Source organism: Pristiophorus japonicus, chromosome 23, assembly GCF_044704955.1.
Source record: "Pristiophorus japonicus isolate sPriJap1 chromosome 23, sPriJap1.hap1, whole genome shotgun sequence".
NCBI classification, from domain to species: domain Eukaryota; kingdom Metazoa; phylum Chordata; class Chondrichthyes; family Pristiophoridae; genus Pristiophorus; species Pristiophorus japonicus.
The window spans coordinates 44,691,612-44,710,754 of NC_091999.1; the positions used below are offsets into that span (position 1 = coordinate 44,691,612).

Sequence of the window (19,143 nt, forward strand, 5' to 3'; positions counted from 1 at the left end):
TCCCCGTGGTTGCAATATGAAACTGACTTCAATTATAAATTTGCGATAGACAACCCGAGAAACAGGGACACCGAGATATAAATGTGCTGCCTTTATTTATCGGAAATAGGAAAGGTAGTAAGTTTGTGAAGTTACTTTCATGAATCCTGTAAAGATAGAGCTTCACGCTGTCTCTAGCCCATGGTGTATCTGCACTGGGAGCTCTGGCTGTACAAGCCTTGGACCAGAGACCAGCAAACACCCTACTTCGCCCTCACATTGGCCAAAATAGGAAACACAATTAATTGAGCGGCAGTGTGTTTAGCTCACTGTTGGAAGGAGAACACTTTATTGGTTTCTATTTAAGAACTGAAATGCAATCGAGAGATTGTCATTGACAAGAATTGACGGTGTCCATCAGAACAAGGGAAATGTTCACAAAACTGGGTTTACCGCTGGATTTATTGACGATTCTGTTGGTGATCTTCAAGGGGATCGCTTCATGTCCCACCACACAGGAGTAAGAAGCGCCGCTGGCCCACTCCTCGGCTGCAATGGATAGCAGGCTGTACATGAAGAAGGAGCTGCTGCAGTTCTCCGCCATCACTTCGGTGTTGTTGTAGTTGCCGGAATCCACCGGCTTGTCATTGACGGTCCATTTGACGAAGATCTCTCGGGGGGTGAAACCTCTCACTAAGCAGGTGAGGCTGACCAACCTCTGAGCGGAGACTTCTTCTACCGGGGGCAGGAGGACAGACACGGCCGGTTCCCGCCGATCTTTCGCTGTAGAACAGTTAGAATAAAGGCCAATGAACTGGACAGTTCCAGAGACAATGGGGGTGAACTTTAACCTAATGCAGCGGGCGGGTTGTGGTCGTGGAGGTGGTTAAATTGGTAAAAATCGGAATCCCGACCGCAACGCGCCCACTCCAGGTTGTAATATTATATTTGAGTAAAATATTTAAATGAGACTGGAATCTTCTATTTTAACCACCATTTGGTGTTTAACCGTCGCTGGTCCGGTTTGACACACTGTGTAAATCCCTGCAGTTACAGCGAGGCGGGGACTGCTGCACCCAGGTGGTAATTGCCCTTACACCTACCTCCTGGATCCAGGGTCCCTGCCTAACCCACCCCCCGCGATCCGAGACCTCCTCACTCGGCTTCTAATCCTCCCGTTCTCCCGGGTGGCCTGTGAGACCACCGCCCACAACTCGCCTTCCTTATTTAATTTTAGCCAATTTCAGGTGGTTAGATGTGAGAGAAATGGATACTGCGTTGAATTTTAACGCTTTTCCTTTTCCCCTCTGGGGCCTTTCTGGATTTCCATCCCGCAGCAGAGGGAACACAATCTTTCTCTCTGAAATCTTGAAGGGTTGGTCTGGAAAATTATATAGAATTTACTGCACAGAATGAGGATATTTGGCCAACTGGTCTATGCCGGTGTGTATGTTCCACACAAGCCACCTCCTAGCTCACTTAATTTAATCCTAATAACATACCCTTCTATTCCTTTCTCACACATGGACTTATCCACTTTCCCCTAAAATACATAATGTCAGGTCACAGAGTGCAGAGTTCGTGGAATTACCAAACTGAATGATCAAAGTAGCCCATTAAACATTTTATATAATGATTGGCTCTTGCACATGCCTTAGTCACAGTATCTCACTTATTGCAACAATCTCCCCGCTCACCCTTTTCCTTGTGGATGGAATCTCTGATCGGAGTCGGCATATCCTGATGGCTCACCACGCAGTAGAACTTATCCCCACTCAGCCAGTCTTGTGTCGAGATGTTTAAGTTGCTGATCACACTGTTGGGATCCTCTCCCGATTGGACGGCAATCTCTGATTTCAAAGCCTCCTTTTCTCGGGTCCAGGACACGGTGAGCCCATAAGGAGCATCAGACACGACGCAGGTTAAGGTCACCGTCGCCTCCAGTAAGACCTGTTCCAGTGACGGTGGGCGAAGAGTGATTTTTGAATCACTGCATGGGACATCCACTGCGAAACAGGAATGAAAGTCAGGAAAAGCTGCAGCTTCAGAATCAAGACACCAATATTTAGCCTTAACTCTTTCAAGGGGAATATATCACATTTGAGGTATCAAGCTCCCGCTGTTGCTTTAACACCGTTATTGGAAGGACAATTAATTGGCAACGATTCCAGGAGATCTGTAACATTTCCTGTGTATTTGCAGCCAGAGACACCTGTAACGGGCTGTGAAGCAAATACCCGGAGTAAAATGGGAATACATTGGGGCGCAATTGTGTTAGGCATTGAATAGCGCTCTTCCTGAAATCCCTTGCTCCTTTACACCCGTCTATAGATCCTTGCACCCAAATTCATCTCTGCTGGTTATAATAGCTGAAGCCCGAATAGCCCGAGGTTCAAGAGTTCTGCACCAGCATTATACTGGTTCAAAACCAGTGTCAAATTAATTTCAGGATTTATGGGACAACAGGAAACAACGTTAAGTTTCTGGTCTCTTGCTGCGTTTTTTGTTGCGGTGAAAATGTGCAGTAACCAGTCACAGCCCCCGTCTGAGGAGAAGTGCAAGGTCGGGAGAATGGAGTTCCAAGGAATCTTTATGGTGGGGCATCATTTGTAATGGTGTGAGGTATTTTTTTTAGTTTCTGTAAGTACTGAATATTTATCATGACTGGTGAGAGAAAGTCAGAGTGAAATATGACCTCAGCGCATTAATAGCAACATAGGAACAGCAGGTGGCCATTCAGCCTATCCATCCTATCCCGCCATCCAGTTAGATCATGGCTGATCAACACTCAACACCATCTTCCCGCCTTGATAACTTGCCTGACAAAAATCTATCAATCACAATTTTCAACTTTTCAATTGAAAGCAAGCATCAGCAGCTTTTGGGGAGGGAAATCCCGACTTGCACTATTCTTTCTGTGAGAAAATCCTTTGTAACATCACCTCTGCAAGGCCTAACTCTAATGTTAAGGTTCTGCTACTTGTTCTGGACTCTCCCATCAAACTAAATAAATGTTTCTATATCTACTCGATCAATTCCATTGATCAACATAAACACCTCAATTGGATCATCTCTTAACGTTCTATACTCGTCTCCAGATCATTTTACATTATAAGCCCGGTTTAATTCGGGTAAACGTGCAGTTTAGCGCCTCCACGTATATCCTTCCTGAGGCGCGGAGCCCAGAACTGGGCTCAGTGCTCTGAATAGGGTAGATGCTCATTCTAGCAGGGTTCCTGGACAGTTGGCAGGAAAGGGTTCCAGACTTCTACTGCCACTCCGTATATGATCAGCCAACTCAGGATAAACCTGTGACTAAGGACACTTCACTCACTGTCTGACATCAGAGCAAGGGGAAAACTTCTTTGGCGAGGTTAATGAAGCCTGAGCAATGAGGAATTCTGAACCAGAAGATAGTGGATTAAATTCACACTCCAGATACTTGATCACAAAATGTAAGCTGTGTCTCCCAGTGCAGTACTGGGAGCATGGCGCACTATCGGAGGTGCCGTCAGTTGGATCAGGTGTTAAACCGTGGATCCATCTGGCCTCTCAGGTGGAGGTAAAAGATACCTTGGCATTATTTCAATGAAAAGCAGAGGAGTTCTCCCTGGTAGCCTGGGAATATTTATCCCTCAAGAAATATCACTCAACAAAAAAAAAAGGTCATTATCACACTGTTCTTTTTGGGAGCTTGCTGTGCACTAAATGACTACCGGACTTTGTACATTACAACTGTGACAACATTTCACAACTTAATTCATTGGCTGGCAAGCGCTTTGGTTCAGTCTTTGGTCGCTGAAGGCGCTGTATAAAGGCAAGTTTGTATCGCAAGAATACACAGACTGCATGATTGGAAATTAGGAACAGTCCTCTGATTTTTACTAATTCCAATGAAGCACCTGACTAGGTCAGCGCTCAGAATGGTCTGGAACCTCCCGGGATTGTATCTCTTACTCTGAGATCTGCTGAAGTTACGGCTTTGCGTGACCCCTTCATGAGTGACTTGGCAGGTGTAGACCGAGCCGGTGAACCATTCCTCGGCAGGGACTGTCAGCCGACTGGCCGTCGAGAAGTTCCCGTTCACCTCAAAGACGGGAGAGGTGACGAAGCCCGAATCCATGAGTTGTCCACTCTTCAGCCAATTCACGGTCAGTGACTTTGGCCGGAAATCGATGATTGAACACACGGCGCTTGCATATCTGCTGGTGGTGATTTGTTCAGTGGAACTCAGCGTGAGGAGAACAGTTGGAGGACCTATGTCCGGTTCAGGATCTTCAAAAAAAAACATATTACTGAAATTGCTTGTAAAATAAATGATTAAGAAATGCAAAGTGTCCTTATATTTTAACAGGTTCTTTGCTATCAGACTAACACTAACCAGGCATTTACAGAGAGCAGAACTGTGTACAGTATTCTCAGTGTAATATGCAGACCAGAACTGTGCATAATATTCTAAGTGCGATATGGGGTCCAGAACCACGCACTGTATTCTAAGCATGATATGGAGACCACAACTTTACACCGTATTCTAAGTATGAGATCGAAACCAGAACTTTAAAGAATATTCTAACTGTGATATGGAGACGGGAACTGTGCATAATATTCTTTGTATGATATAGAGACCAGAAATTTAGACACTATTCTAAGTATGAGATGGAAACCAGAATTGTGAACAATATTCTAAATGTGATAAGGAGACTAGAACTGTGCTCAGTATTCTAAGTATTATGTGGAAATCATAACTGCACACAATACTCTAAGTGTGATTTGGAGACGAGAACTGTACACAGTATTCTAAGTATGATAGGGAGAGCAGAACTGTACACAGTACTCTAAGTGTTGTCTTACCAAATTGCTATACAAGTTCAGCATAATTTGTCATCTTATCATTGTTTGCCCTGTAACCCACATCACTAACCTGGCATTGTGATAGCCCAGACCGACACACCACGTCGAACCTCGCAGAAGATTGTGCTGCTCCCCACATCTGACTTGGTGATGGTTAACTGGCTGCTCTGGGTGTAGATTCCTTTCTTATTGAGCACTGACGGGTAGGTCTTCAATGCAGTGGTGATGGGATCTTTATCTTTCTTCCAGGAAAGGCTGGTGATGTCGGGGGAGTAGTCCATCGCCAAACAGCCGTACGTGATGGAGCCATCGGTGCTGGGTTGTTCACAGGAGGAGAGCAGGGCGTAGAGATTGGGGGGAAACGGTGTTACTGAGAAAGAATGGCCCATTGAACAAGTTAGACTCTGTAATCCATGCTTATAAAAGAAAGAAACAACTCTAAATCTGACTGCAGAATAAACTAATTCCACCATTTTCCCATCAAAGACTACACGGGCATTTGAGTTTCTGTCAGTTCCTTCATAAGCACCTGTCGATGCCCTGGTCAGGAATACACCTTTCTCTCCCCGAGCTCTATCACATTACAGACCAAGAACCTTTACACAACTCGCCAATAAAGAATCCTTCATTGGTTCATACAATAGAAGAACAGAGGCGTGTTCCTGCTTTTTCGGCCTGCATTTATTTCTCAATCAGCACCATTTCTGGTCCTTTATTTAATTGCAGTTTGGGGAAGTTCGCTCTGTGCACATTGCCTGCAGTGTATCCCAACAAAACAACAATGACTGCACTTCAAAGTAACAGCGGATTTCCTGCTTCGGACGTTAGCAAAAAACCCTCTAAATTTGCCTACCACATAATTCAACAGATAGCATTGCCATAGTCTAGTTTCTAAGATTCAAGCTGGAGGTGAATCGCGATTGAGTCGAATTTCTCCCTTATTTCCTCAGCATTTTAGGAAGAGCGATGTCACTCAGTGCTTGTGATCTGGGCTCTATCCCATCCTATTGAATGCATGTCTCTTGAGTTTCCTCCTCCATCCCATTCAATTAATAATCCGAATAAAATACCTTTCCAAAATCCGGTTAATTGGAAGTTTCTCCTTAAATGGCCCATTTCAGTTCCCATTGCTGTTCTTGTTATATAACAATGACCTGGACTTGGTTATAGGGAATACAGTTTCGAAGTTCGAAGATGAGGCAAAACCTGGCAACGTAGCCTATAGTGAAGCATGAAAGCAGCAGACTCCATGAGGAGACAGATGGACCAGTGAAATGGGCCGGGACATGGCAATTGCAATTTAATGCGAATCATTGAGAAGCGATGCACATTGGATGGAAGATGGAGAGGCAGTATAATCTAAATAGTATTGTTTTGAGGGGATGCACGAACAGAGAGACGTAGATGTACATATTCACAAATCTTTGAAGGGGGCAGGGCAAACTGATAAGACAGTTATGAAAGATTATGGGATACTTGACTTTCTAAATGGGGAATTGACTACAAAAACAAGGCGGTTATGCTAAACATACAGATCACGTGTTAGGCCTCAGCTGGAGTATTGTGCACAATTCTGGAACAACAATGTAGGAAGGATGTCAAGCCCTTGGGGAGTGTAGAGGGGAGGCTTTTACCAGGATTATGCCAGGGATGCGGACTTCAGTTATGTGGGGAGATTGGAGAAGCAGGGATGTTCTCCTTAGAACAGAGGTTAAGAAGAAACGTAAGAGAGATATTCAACATTATGATAGTTTTTGACAGAGCAAGTAGGGAGAAACTGCTTCCGCTGGAAAGTAGGTGGGTAACCAAAGGTCACAGATATAAATAATTGGCAAAAGATCAAAAGGGAAAATTGGGGCAATTGTTTCACACAGAGGGTTGGTAATTTCTGGAATGCTCCAAGCAGATCCTCCTGTATGTCAGGAGGACACATGTGCCCGTTTACAAGGAAAACCCTGGGGAGTTGGATTAAATTGGACAGCTCTTTCAGAGCCGGCACAGGCACGATGCTTGAATGGCCTTTACAGAGCTGTGAGATGCTATCATTCTACACGAGTCAGTGTGAATAATGCTTCTAGATTTAATGGAAGGAAACGCTTCATATTTTGGACACCTCTACCAGATCTATTTTTATTGTTCGTTATAATGAAAGAGGATATTTAAAATAAAGGGATCTTATAAATCTGACGCAAATTAGTCAATCGCATGCTGTTATAAAGGCTTAAAGTTCATTGCGAATGATTACTTATTGCAGGTTGACTCTATCTCTTTAAATGTTTCACAGAATTGCTGCTCAGTTACTGTGCACCTTGTGTTGTGACCCAGACCAATAGCTGCATCTCTCATTGTTTGTCCCTACATTTAACCTGCTCAAGATGAATTGAACAACATAATGTTTCTAAACACGAGGTCCTCATGATGGTTATTTGAAGCGGGAGTCTCGATATCCTCCATTTAAATTGTGAAAATAACTTACAGCCTCCCAACAGATCAGAACAGCCGCTGCTTTCTGCAGCGTTATTCACTTCCTGAAACGGTTTGTTCTGAAAGTGAGCTGAGGGTCAGGCCAATCGTGTTCAATAGTAATCTGATGCTCAGAATGTACAAACATGAATAACTCATTAACAATTTGGCATTTTTAAGAAAGAATATAAACATCAATGAATGTGCGTTGTTTAATCTGGGCAATCGGACAATTTATTGTTTATATCTGGCACGAGTAGTTTATCTGCTATCTGTTAGACGCAGATAACGGTGCCTTGAACACTGCCTGACCAAGCACTCTCAGGTCAGATACAGCACGGATACAAGAGCAAAGCTCCCGCTATGCTGTCGTGTGGGTCAGGCCAGGTATAGCAAGGGTTACACACAGAGTAATATGTTATCTGTACTATCCCGTCAAACATTCCCAGCTCAAGTACTGCAGAGATGTGCTACGAAATGTCTCCCCATAAAATGCATTATCAAATTGACCGATTAGACTCAGCACAATTATCACACGTACAAAGAAAAGCTTCCCATACACTGCCCCTTTAAAGCACACCAGCTCACCTATAGCTCTGATTAAATATAAGATCAATCTATATTGAAGGACCCAATTAAGCTCCACGTCCTTGTAAATAAAAGGTTAAATGTTGATTAAAGCTATCTCTGCAATGTCCCATCAAGCAATGCCAGATAAGGTAAAGTACGGGTTAGTTGCAGAGAAAAGCTCCTTCATCACTGTCATATCAAACAGTCCCAGTGTAGGTAAGGCACGAGTTAGATAAAAAGTAGATTTCCCTCCACACTGCCAATTAAACACATTCAGGACAGGTCCAGTAAGGCTTGGATAAAAAATAAAGCTTCCTCTACAATGTCCCATCAAACACTCCCAATACAGGTACAGAATAAAGCTCCCTCTAGAATGTCCCATTAAACATTCCCAGGGCAGGTACAGCATGGGTCAGCACAGAGTAACACTCCCTCTACACTGTCCCATCAAACACTCCCAGGGCACGTACAGCATGGGCTAGATACAGAGTAAAGCTCCTTCTGCACTGTCCCATCAAACACTACCAGGGCAGGTACAACTGGGTTAGAAACTGATTAAAGCTTCTTCTACTGTCCCCCCGTGGTGTTTCGGAACTGCTCCTTCTGACTGTCAAAATCTGGGTTACTGATCTCTTTTCTGCGGCGACTCCTCAACCTTAAAGTCAATCTTTTACGTTTCTCACATATACCAGTTTCTTAAATAACTAGTTAAATGACACTCCCCGGAATACACGATCACAATCCAGAAGTTTTACAACCCGTCAGGAGGACTGCTGATTCTCACACAGTGAGCAGGCGCACAGGAACAGAACTGACAAAAACGGTGCAACAACGGTGCTCCAGTGAGAGAGACCAGTTCTATCTGTTAATTTCAATGAAGCTCTTTGATTTCTAATGTATTTCTTGTCAATTTCCAACCACCTCAACTCTGCAGATTTTTTGAAATTAAACTGATATTTATTTGAGAAACTATTCAACTTCCAGCCATTCCTCCCTCTCGGTCGACTATCTTGTAAACCGTGTAAAAATTAATTTCCCTGAAAATAATATCTGGAAATAATTCTCATTCCACGGAAAGTGCTGCGCGTTAAACGGGACTAGGTAACAGGGTAAGAATGTCACAATCCAGGAGACATATACATTGAAACCTGATCACCCACTGATTTGACATATTTGCAATAGTAAATATAACCTGTAAAATCATCGAGGCAAAATCAACTAAAATATTAAGCGATAGCTTATCGAACTCAGCACAGCCGAGTTATACATGCATTATCTTCTAAATTAATTAGGAATTAATTAAACATTCTCTCCAACCCTTGTGATAATGTAATAACTGTAATGTTGACCAGTATGCAATGCAATTGCCAGAGATCATTTATGTTTAATGAATTAGAACGAATATCACATTCTAAGTTTGTGTTCGTGTTTGCTGATTATTGGAAATACTCTGAGTACCTGTCTGGCACTTCCTCCTCAGAAGCATACGTACCTGGAACTTTTGAAATTAAATTAATGTGCTTGAATTTCAGTCTTACTGATACAATTAATGAATAATAATTTAAAAACCTTTTCTGCCTGGCAACTTGTGATATATTAAGGTTTACTTAACTTACCATAACAATTCATCAACAGTAAAATTTTAAGCAGCATATTAATACATAAATACAATCAGAAAAATAAATTATTTTTCTTAACTCAAATCACATTTGACTAATTGACGATAATTACGCAGTTCTACTTCTGTCCCGTTCTCTACCGATACATTTTTAAATTCTACATATTCTGACATAACAAAAACTGTGTCTATTTTCAGAGTACATTGCACATGATGGATTGAGGAGTGGACTATTTTAAATAATTCACTGTCCGGCCCGGGTCACAAGTCCGATGTGCTGTAAACCACTTGTTTACTAAACTGGACTCTCGAGCTGAAATATTCTCCACAATCTTAACTTCCTAAAAATGGTTTTCTTAATTAAAACCAGTTTGCAGTCAGTAGCAGAGCTTCTGCTATTTAATAACACAGACAATCATTTACAGTTCACTCCCATTATTCACACAATGCCCCCAAATTAATTATTAAATACATTCTGCTATTTCTTGAAACTAATTTACAGAATGGTTAGTGTAAAACTGTAGGATAACAAATCATTCAGACCATCTGCAACACTGAACCTGAATGAGCAAATGGAGGAGAGACTTTGTTCATCAATTTAATATTAATAATAATTAACATAATTCTCAGATATGACCTGTGCTTTGTCTACCGTTCTATCCCGTATATAGCACCGCTTTCGGAGAAAGGAAGTTGTGTTAAATTCTAAACAAGATGAACATTTTTTAAGTAAATTAATCTGCTTGAATTTCAATGGATTATTTGCCTATCTCCAGCCTATGCAGTCTTGAATTTGAATATAATCACATGAATAATTCTTTGACTGCCGGTGACGCCTGACTCACAGCCTCTGATCTTGCAAACTGTTTAAGATTAGTTTACTGATAATTCTATCGGTATCAAACAAAACACAATAGTGATTCAATAACAAAGTTCGGTTGCACAGTAAGAATTTCATATTAAATTAACAAAATGCAATTTACAACACGGCTTTGAGTTATAATTAAAGACACTGCTAATCATCTCTGTAAACAGGAGGTAACAAGTAACTGAACTCCCGACTCAAACTGAACACACGGTGGAATCAATATGTTGTCAGTGAACTAATTTCAGGCATAATTAATAATTGTATCCAGCCTCTAAAAGTTTCTGCTCCTCTTAATGGAGCCCAGTGTACTGCAGGATTTTGGAATGCGAATAATATTAAGAAAATTATATTGATATTATAACATATTTTAAGAACATTGGAAGATAGTATCGCATTATAATATTATAATCGGTTTGTTAATAGTAATTTATTTCAGCTACAACCTGAATAATTGCTAATTATATAGCTGGTAATTACAGTTACGTTTTACTCAGTAAATATCAGCATCGTAAACATAAATTTATAGTTCAATATATAATTATCACCAATAATTGTTGTGTTAAAATATATTTCAATGATTTCTGATTCCTAAAACCTTCCTGTTCTCTGCCTACAATCTGCTTTCAAACAGTTTCAAACACATATCTTGTTTGTATTCGATCAGGAACCTGCTGCTGCCCGCTGTCACCGATATTAAACATTGTAGAAACGCCAAATAGTTTCACAAATTTTTGGTATTCTGAATAACAGCGGCACAAACTCTCCTCAGCAGATCAATACTAAATCACATCACTGAGGGGCGGACAGAACCTTTCATGAACAGATCCTTCATTCTCTAAACCATTTCATCAGAATTAAATGTATCATTGCAAAAAGTCTCTTTACAGAATCACCGAAGCCGCCTAACACTAAAATAACTAATGATTGAATTCAACTGAAATATAAAATAATGACAGCAGAATTGTGATTTGGTGGATCATGTAAAATACATTAATGTTAATATTATAGCATATTTTAATAATAATGGGTGATATAACTACATCATTATAATGTTAGTAATATTAATTTAAATCAGGTCCATCTGGAATTTAAATCAGGTCCATCTGGAAATGTGTTAATTTTTCAGTCCTTAATTACAGCAACACTTCACGTATTGAATCTGTGCATTCGGGAACATTCGGTCAGTAGATGACAAATGTAATTTTCACTAAAATCTTTAAATTCCTTAAGAATATATATTGAGCGCTAAGGTTTCTGTTATGTGTCTAAAATGTTCTTTCAAAAATATTTAAACACAATGTTTGTATTCGATCAGAAAAACTGCAGCAATCATAGGTCACCGAGATTAAACATTGCAGAAGTGTCAAACAGTGTAACAACTTTAAAGTATTTAACGTAACTCAAGCACAGAAACTCGTTAGCAGATAAACACCAAATCACTTCAACAACAACTTATGTGGAGAAACAGTTGAATTCTATAATCACATTGTAGCAGAATTACATAAAACATTGAAAAACCTCAATAGAGAACCCACCGAATCCAAGTTTCAGTGAACGAAATAATTATTAAAATAAAGAGAAATGTAAAATAAAGGCACAAATACAACAGTTGCAGAATGTATGAATGTTCCTTACCTGCAATCACCGTCACCATGGTCCCTGGTCCCCAGTAGCCCATGGCGTCCCTATTCCCGTGGTCCCACAGTGATAGGAACCCGTACACATATTGCATTCAGTCTCTGCTCAGTACTGATTCTCAACATTCATTCGAAATACACATGCACTTCAAATACAAATTCGCTTCTTATCAAGTTTAGAATTTAGCCAACAGTTTGCAGAACAAATAGAAGGAGAACACAGTTCTCACCAGCTCCCTGCAGGTATCGGGCACAGTGAATCGAGCATCATGTCCAGCTCTGCAATTGTTGACACTGTTAACATTAAACAGGAGCACAACCGAAACCTCCCTCTGTACATTGGTTAGAGTGTTACATTTTCACCATTGAATTATCAGTGTCTTAGTTTTGTAAGAAGCGGTTTGTGGTCTGGTTTTGAACACTGCCGTTAACATTGCATTTGACACAATTACTGACCGTCAGGTTATGTTGGAAGTTATTGAATTCCCCCTCGATCTGTTCTTGTACGGGTCCAGCCCTGGTTCCTCTCGCTGTGGTGCCTTGCACAGTAATAGATGGCGGTGTCTTCGCTCCGCAGTTTCTTCATGTCCAACGCGAAGATGTTGCTTGAAGTATCTTTGGACACAGTAAATCGGCCCTCAGTCCCCGGGGTGTAATGCTTGTCCGATGAACTGTAATATCTAATCAGCCACTCCAGCCCCTGTCCGGGATGTGGCGGACCCAGTACATGTAGCTGCCACCAAGATCTAAGCCGCTGGTTTTACAGGTCAGACTCAGGGAGCCCCCGGGAATCCTGGTCTCTGCCTCGGGCTGAGTCAACACCATATCCGACTGGACACCTGTAGAAATAATCAAAAACCCCGAGGATCAATCCTGGTGAAATGATTCCTAATTCTGTAACATTCCAGAGAGACTAACACTGAGACAGGAACAGTGAAAGACTTGGACAATAAAAACTACTCACGGGAAAAGAAAGCCAGCAACAGACTGAGAGAAATAGCCGACCTCATCCTCCTGGCAATGTGTGGTGAATGGTTTCGGCAAGAACTCACTGGGCAAACGCACTCCCAGACTGTTGTATTGCGGTCCCAGTGACCGGCAGTTAAATTCCCGGGAGGTGGGGGCGAGGTTACAGGCGCCGCCCGTTGATTCCCTGATAGAGGCGGCTTCTGGGTCCACGTCACTCCTTCCACATCACCAACAGAATGGACTCACATCTGGACTCTAAATAAAATCCATTTATTTCCTCACTGCTTCACAGGGTCGTGAATCTCTGAGATTGAATTACATTATTAGGTTCTAAAGACACGGCCAGTTTATGTTTCTCCATCTCCTGCTATCTATCCATGCATCTGTACCAATAAAGTATCCCCTATAATCTGAATTATTATCACTCTATGTAACCGAGTGCGGGAGATGGGTAATGTGATTCTATTTACGGTGCACTTGGCTAAACCGACACACTTTTGGTCTGGAGATGAGATCATACTTCTCACATTATACAATTTATTCTCATTGCATTTCACTAACTGCCCGTTAGTCTGCGAACCCCAGACAGTCCTTTATAAAATTAGCTGTAAAATGAGTCCGCTTGCCTGATCACTAACCACAGCAGTTGAAGGAGACACATAAGAAAGGTGTGCCCGCCCTCTTCAGACCAGTGTTTTATGAGAGAAACTTGTGAATCAGAACCGATAATGTGATCAGCAAACCTCGACATCCAAACCCTTGCAGCTAACTTTAATAGCGACCGAATGTGTAACAGACACGGGTAACAGGAACACGGTGTATCAGGACATAGCGGTAAGTTACAGAATATCACAGGAACAAATGCTTCATCTCCAGCAGAAACAGATCACAATCTGGGCATTTCACAACCCAATGGTAGCCGGGCTATGAGAGGGGTTGTTGAGGGATCCAAATCAGCTCAAATTACACCGCACACTGCGCGGCTACTAATCAGGAATAATGGAGACATTAGTTTAGACCAGGCGCAGAATTCTGTGAGAATATTAAAGAAGTGCAGCTGGCACTTCTCTGTGAGAATATTCAAGGCAATTCAATCTGTTTTAATTACTTTGCGAATCTCACTCATCCCTCTACAGTGTAGGGTGGGGCCATTAAACCTCACTCCAGTACTTCATGCTGTACTGATTAACGGGACTGGATGTCTAGAATGGTCTTTATTTGGAAATAGTTTACATTCGATACCGTGTGGATCAATTCATTATTTTCCAATCCTATTTTATAATATGGTGAGCATGAAATTTACGGACAATCATTCTTGAGATGTTATACCATGTAAAATGTTTCTTGTTTTAAAAGTGCTACTGAATAATTTAATGTTCAAACAGTTAAATATCATCTTTCTCCCATTCTTGTTCACGCTAATCTGAACCACACAACTTTTGGCAGTAACCCAACCGACTGCCGTCAGCGAGCATCGAATACCAGTGTCATTTACATGAAGCATGTGGGGTTCTGTGCAGTCCATCAAAGGTCTGTTTTCTCACTACTGACCGCATACCTGGAAGCCAACTTTAAAACGTTTACATTATCAAAATACACATTTTTATACACATCTACCCAGTAACAGTACTGGAGTTAAGTTTAATTTTTTTCGACATGTAAATGTGTGTAACTGTTCCCATATCCCAGGAAAGGAAATATATCCAATGTCTCAGATACAATGTCGGTAGTGGCAGTCAGCTGGAGTATCAGTACCGCACATAACCCTGTAATAGATAGAGAGATAGAGAGATAGATAGAGAGATAGATAGAGAGATAGAGAGATAGATAGATAGAGAGATAGATAGAGAGATAGATAGATAGATAGATAGATAGATAGATAGATAGATAGATAGATAGATAGATAGATAGATAGATAGATAGATAGATAGATAGATAGATAGATAGATAGATAGATAGATAGATAGATAGATAGATAGATAGATAGATAGATAGATAGATAGATAGAAAGAAAGAGGGATCCCACATGGATCAGTGCTGGGTCTACGACTGTTCACATTTTATATTAATGATTTAGATTTTGGAGTCGAAAACACAATTTCTAAATTTTCAAATGCACGAGTGGGGGGCGGGTCGGGGTTTCAATACTGTGGAACACTGCTACGAATTGCAAGAATGCATGAATTGACTAATTAATTTCAACACAGATAAGTATGAGGTATTACGTTTTGGTAAGAAAAATAAGGTCACTTATCACTTATAAAATAAGAATCCTAGTGAGATGGAGGAACCAAAGTCTCTGAGAGTGCAAATACACACATCATTAAAAGTAGCAACGCAATTAATAATGCCATAAAAATAAGGAAACATGCACGCGGGTTTATTTCTAGAGGGATAGAATTGAAAAGTGCAAAAGTTATGCTAAACTTGGTGATACCACATTTGAAGTACTTTGTACAATTGTGCCAAACCCACGCCCTTTCTCTGAAGCCCTGCATATGTTTCCATTTAGATATGTGGATAGTGCAGGGAAGTGCAGTTGAGGTAGAAGTTCAGCTATGATCCCGTTGAATGATGGGACAGGCTCGAGGAACCGTATGGCCTACTCCTGCTCCCAATACTTATGTTCTTATGTTCTGATTTTCAAGAAAATATGGACCTTAGATACACAATCTCTCCTCATAGGACAGCCGCCGCCCCAACCACCCCCCCGACCCCTGCTCCGCCATCCCAGGAATCAGGCTGATGCACCTTCGATGCACTCCCTCTAAGGCAAGTATATCCTTCCTTAGTTTAGGAGAAATAAACTGCACACAATACACGAGGTGTAGTCTCAGCAGGGCCCTATAGAAGTGCATAAAGGCTTCTTTGCTCTAATACTCCAATCCCTTTGAAATAAAATGTTGCTTACCATTTGCTTTCCTAATTGGTCACTTTGGCTCTATGTTAGCTTTCTGTGATTCGTGCAGAAGGCCATCCAGGTCTTTCTCAGTAGCAACATTACCCACTTTCACAGCATCCAAAAAATATTCTGCGTTTCTATTTGTCCTATCAAAATGCGTAACTTCACACTTCTCCACATTATACTCAATCTGCCATGTCCTTGCCCACTCACCTAACTTGTCAATATGCCTTTTCGGCCTCCTTACTTGCTCCTCACTGCTTACTGTCCTACCTAACTTTGTTTTATACAGTACACTAATTTCGTCATCTTTCTATACACGTGTAGAAGTACTAACAATCTGTTTTTAGGTTTTTGATAGCTTATTTCATTTTATATTTTCTCCCATATGATCAGTTGCATGTGCATCTTTTGCAGAATTCTAAAATCTTCCCAATTTTCGGGCTTACTACTGGTTTTGTCAACATAATACGCATGTTCAATTAATTTAATACTATCTTTAATTTATTTTGTTAGCCACAGTTGCACCATTTTTCCTGTCAGGTTTTTATTCATTATGGAAGTTTATCTAATCTGACGGCTCTGTATTATGAGCCGAAGGTGAATTTGCAAAATAATTTTGCAAATTCCGCCCTTGATACTTCCTGATCATCTGCACCTCTTGTGATTCGCTCTAAAAACAAATCCTCTGCGTAAACGTTCAAGAAAGTTATAGTGGTTTGAATTCTGAATCATGTTTAAATTAAGCTCTGGGGCCTACAGCTGATATCCTTTATCAGCAGGTGGCGACAGTGATCATATTGAAAGATGAGTCATGTGGAGACGGATGTTGCTGAGCATTTCAGTCACCGTCTGCATTGTCAACACAAGTAATAGCATTTTAACAATATAATTAATGCTCAGATTACTTCTCAGTCAGTCAAATTTGAAGGGAGCATGTATCCTTCGAAATAATCTGAAGGGCAAAGAAAGATAGCATTATTTCAATGCAAACTTTAGGAAGATTGTCGGGCTGTTGCCGAGGATGCAGAGGAGATTGCTGCAAGGCATGAGGGAGTTCAATTATGTCGACACGAGAGAGGATGGGATTATTCTTATTATATCAGGGAATGCTTAGGGCGGAATTAACAGAGGTTTTCAAAATTGTGAAGGGGTTTCATAGTGTTGATCGTAAGGTAGGGTTTCCATCGGCAGGTCTATCGGTAACCAGAGGACAAACATTAAGATGATTGATGAAATAAATCTAGATGGGAGAAAAGGAGATTTTTTTATGCAGCGAGTTGTAATAACCTCGAATGTATTGTCTGAAAGGGTGATGGCAGCAGATTCAATTATAACTTTCAAATCGGGAAATGATATATATTTGAAAAGGAAAGATGATCTGTGTAATAAAAAGAGAGACAGTGTCGAGGATAGTATAAACAGAGACAGTGCCTGGCGTAATATAAACAGAGACTGGGCCGAGTGTAACAAAAACAGAGACAGCATTCAGTTTAATATAAAAAGAGACAGGGTCAGTACTTAAGGAGGTGGCCTTGGAAATAGTGGATGCATTGACAGTCATTTTCCAACATTCCATTGACTCTGGATCAGTTCCTATAGAGTGGAGGGTAGCCAATGTAACCCCACTTTTTAAAAAAGGAGGGAGAGAGAAAACAGCGAATTACAGACCGGTCAGCCTGACATCGGTAGTGGGTAAAATGATGGAATCAATTATTAAGGATGTCACAGCAGTGCATTGGAAAGAGGTAATATGATATCCAAGTCAGCATGGATTTGTGAAAGGGAAATCATGCTTGACAAATCTTCTGGAATTTTTTGAGGATGTTTCCAGTAGAGTGGACAAGAGAGAACCAGTTGATGTGGTATATTTGGAGTTACAGAAGCCTTTGGACAAGGTCCCACACGAGAGATTAATGTGCAAAGTTAAAGCACATGGGATTGGGGGTAGTGTGCTGACATGGATTGAGAACTGGTTGTCAGACAGGAAGCAAAGAGTAGGAGTAAATGGGGACTTTTCAGAATGGCAGGCAATGACTAGTGGGGTTCCGCAAGATTCTGTGCTGGGGCCCCAGCTGTTTACACTGTACATTAATGATTTAGACGAGGGGATTAAATGTAGTATCTCCAAATTTGCGGATGACACTAAGTTTGGTGGCAGTGTGAGCTGCAAGGAGGATTCTTTGAGGCTGCAGAGCGACTTGGATAGTTTAGGTGAGTGGGCAAATGCATGGCAGATGAAGTATAATGTGGATAAATGTGAGTTTATCCACTTTGGTGGTAAAAACAGAGAGACAGACTATTATCTGAATGGTGACAGATTAGGAAAAGGGGAGGTGCAAACAGACCTGGGTGTCACGGTACATCAGTCATTGAAGGTTTGCATGCAGGTACAGCAGGCGGTTAAGAAAGCAAATGGCATGTTGGCCTTCATAGCGAGGGGATTTGAGTACAAGGGCAGGGAAGTGTTGCTACAATTGTACAGGGCCTTGGTGAGGCCAGACCTGGAGTATTGTGTACAGTTTTGGTCTCCTAACCTGAGGAAGGACATTCTTGCTATTGAGGGAGTGCAGCGAAGGTTCACCAGACTGATTCCCGGGATGGCGGGACTGACCTATCAAGAAAGACTGGATCAACTGGGCTTGTAGTCACTGGAGTTCAGAAGAATAAGAGGGGACCTCAAAGAAACGTTTAAAATGCTGACGGGGTTAGACAGGTTAGATGCAGGAAGAATGTTCCCAATGTTGGGGAAGTCCAGATCCAGGGGACACAGTCTAAGGATAAGGGGGAAGCCATTTAGGACCGAGATGAGGAGGGATTTCTTCACCCAGAGAGTGGTGAACAAGTGGAATTCTCTACCACAGAAAGTTGTTGAGGCCAATTCACTAAATATATTCAAAAAGGAGTTAGATGAAGTCCTTACTACTAGGGGAATCAAGGGGTATGTTGAGAAAGCAGGAATGGGGTACTGAAGTTGCATGTTCAGCCATGAACTCATTGAATGGCGGTGCAGGCTAGAAGGGCCGAATGGCCTACTCCTGCACCTATTTTCTATGTTTCTATGTTTCTATACAGGTTCTAGTATAATATAGAGAGGGACAAATTCTACTGTAATTTAAATAGAGACATGGTCTAGTGTAATATAAACAGAGACAGGATCTTGTGTAATATAAACAGAGACTGGTTATAATGTAATATAAACAGGATCAGGGTCTAGTGCAATATTAGATAGAAGTACAGATAGATGGATAGAAGTACGAATCGAACGACGGATGGACAGACGGAC

At 41.3% G+C, this 19,143-nt stretch overlaps 1 gene segment (V, D, J or C); it reads right to left on the reverse strand.

Moving 5' to 3' along the window:
• Nucleotides 1-370: 370 nt before the first annotated feature.
• On the reverse strand, nucleotides 371-12,027 carry LOC139235511 (Ig heavy chain C region, secreted form-like). The segment is given in 6 exon segments: nucleotides 371-762; nucleotides 1,677-1,985; nucleotides 3,937-4,254; nucleotides 4,901-5,200; nucleotides 7,307-7,384; nucleotides 11,985-12,027. Coding segments are annotated over 6 exon segments (1,440 nt in total).
• Nucleotides 12,028-19,143: the final 7,116 nt, after the last annotated feature.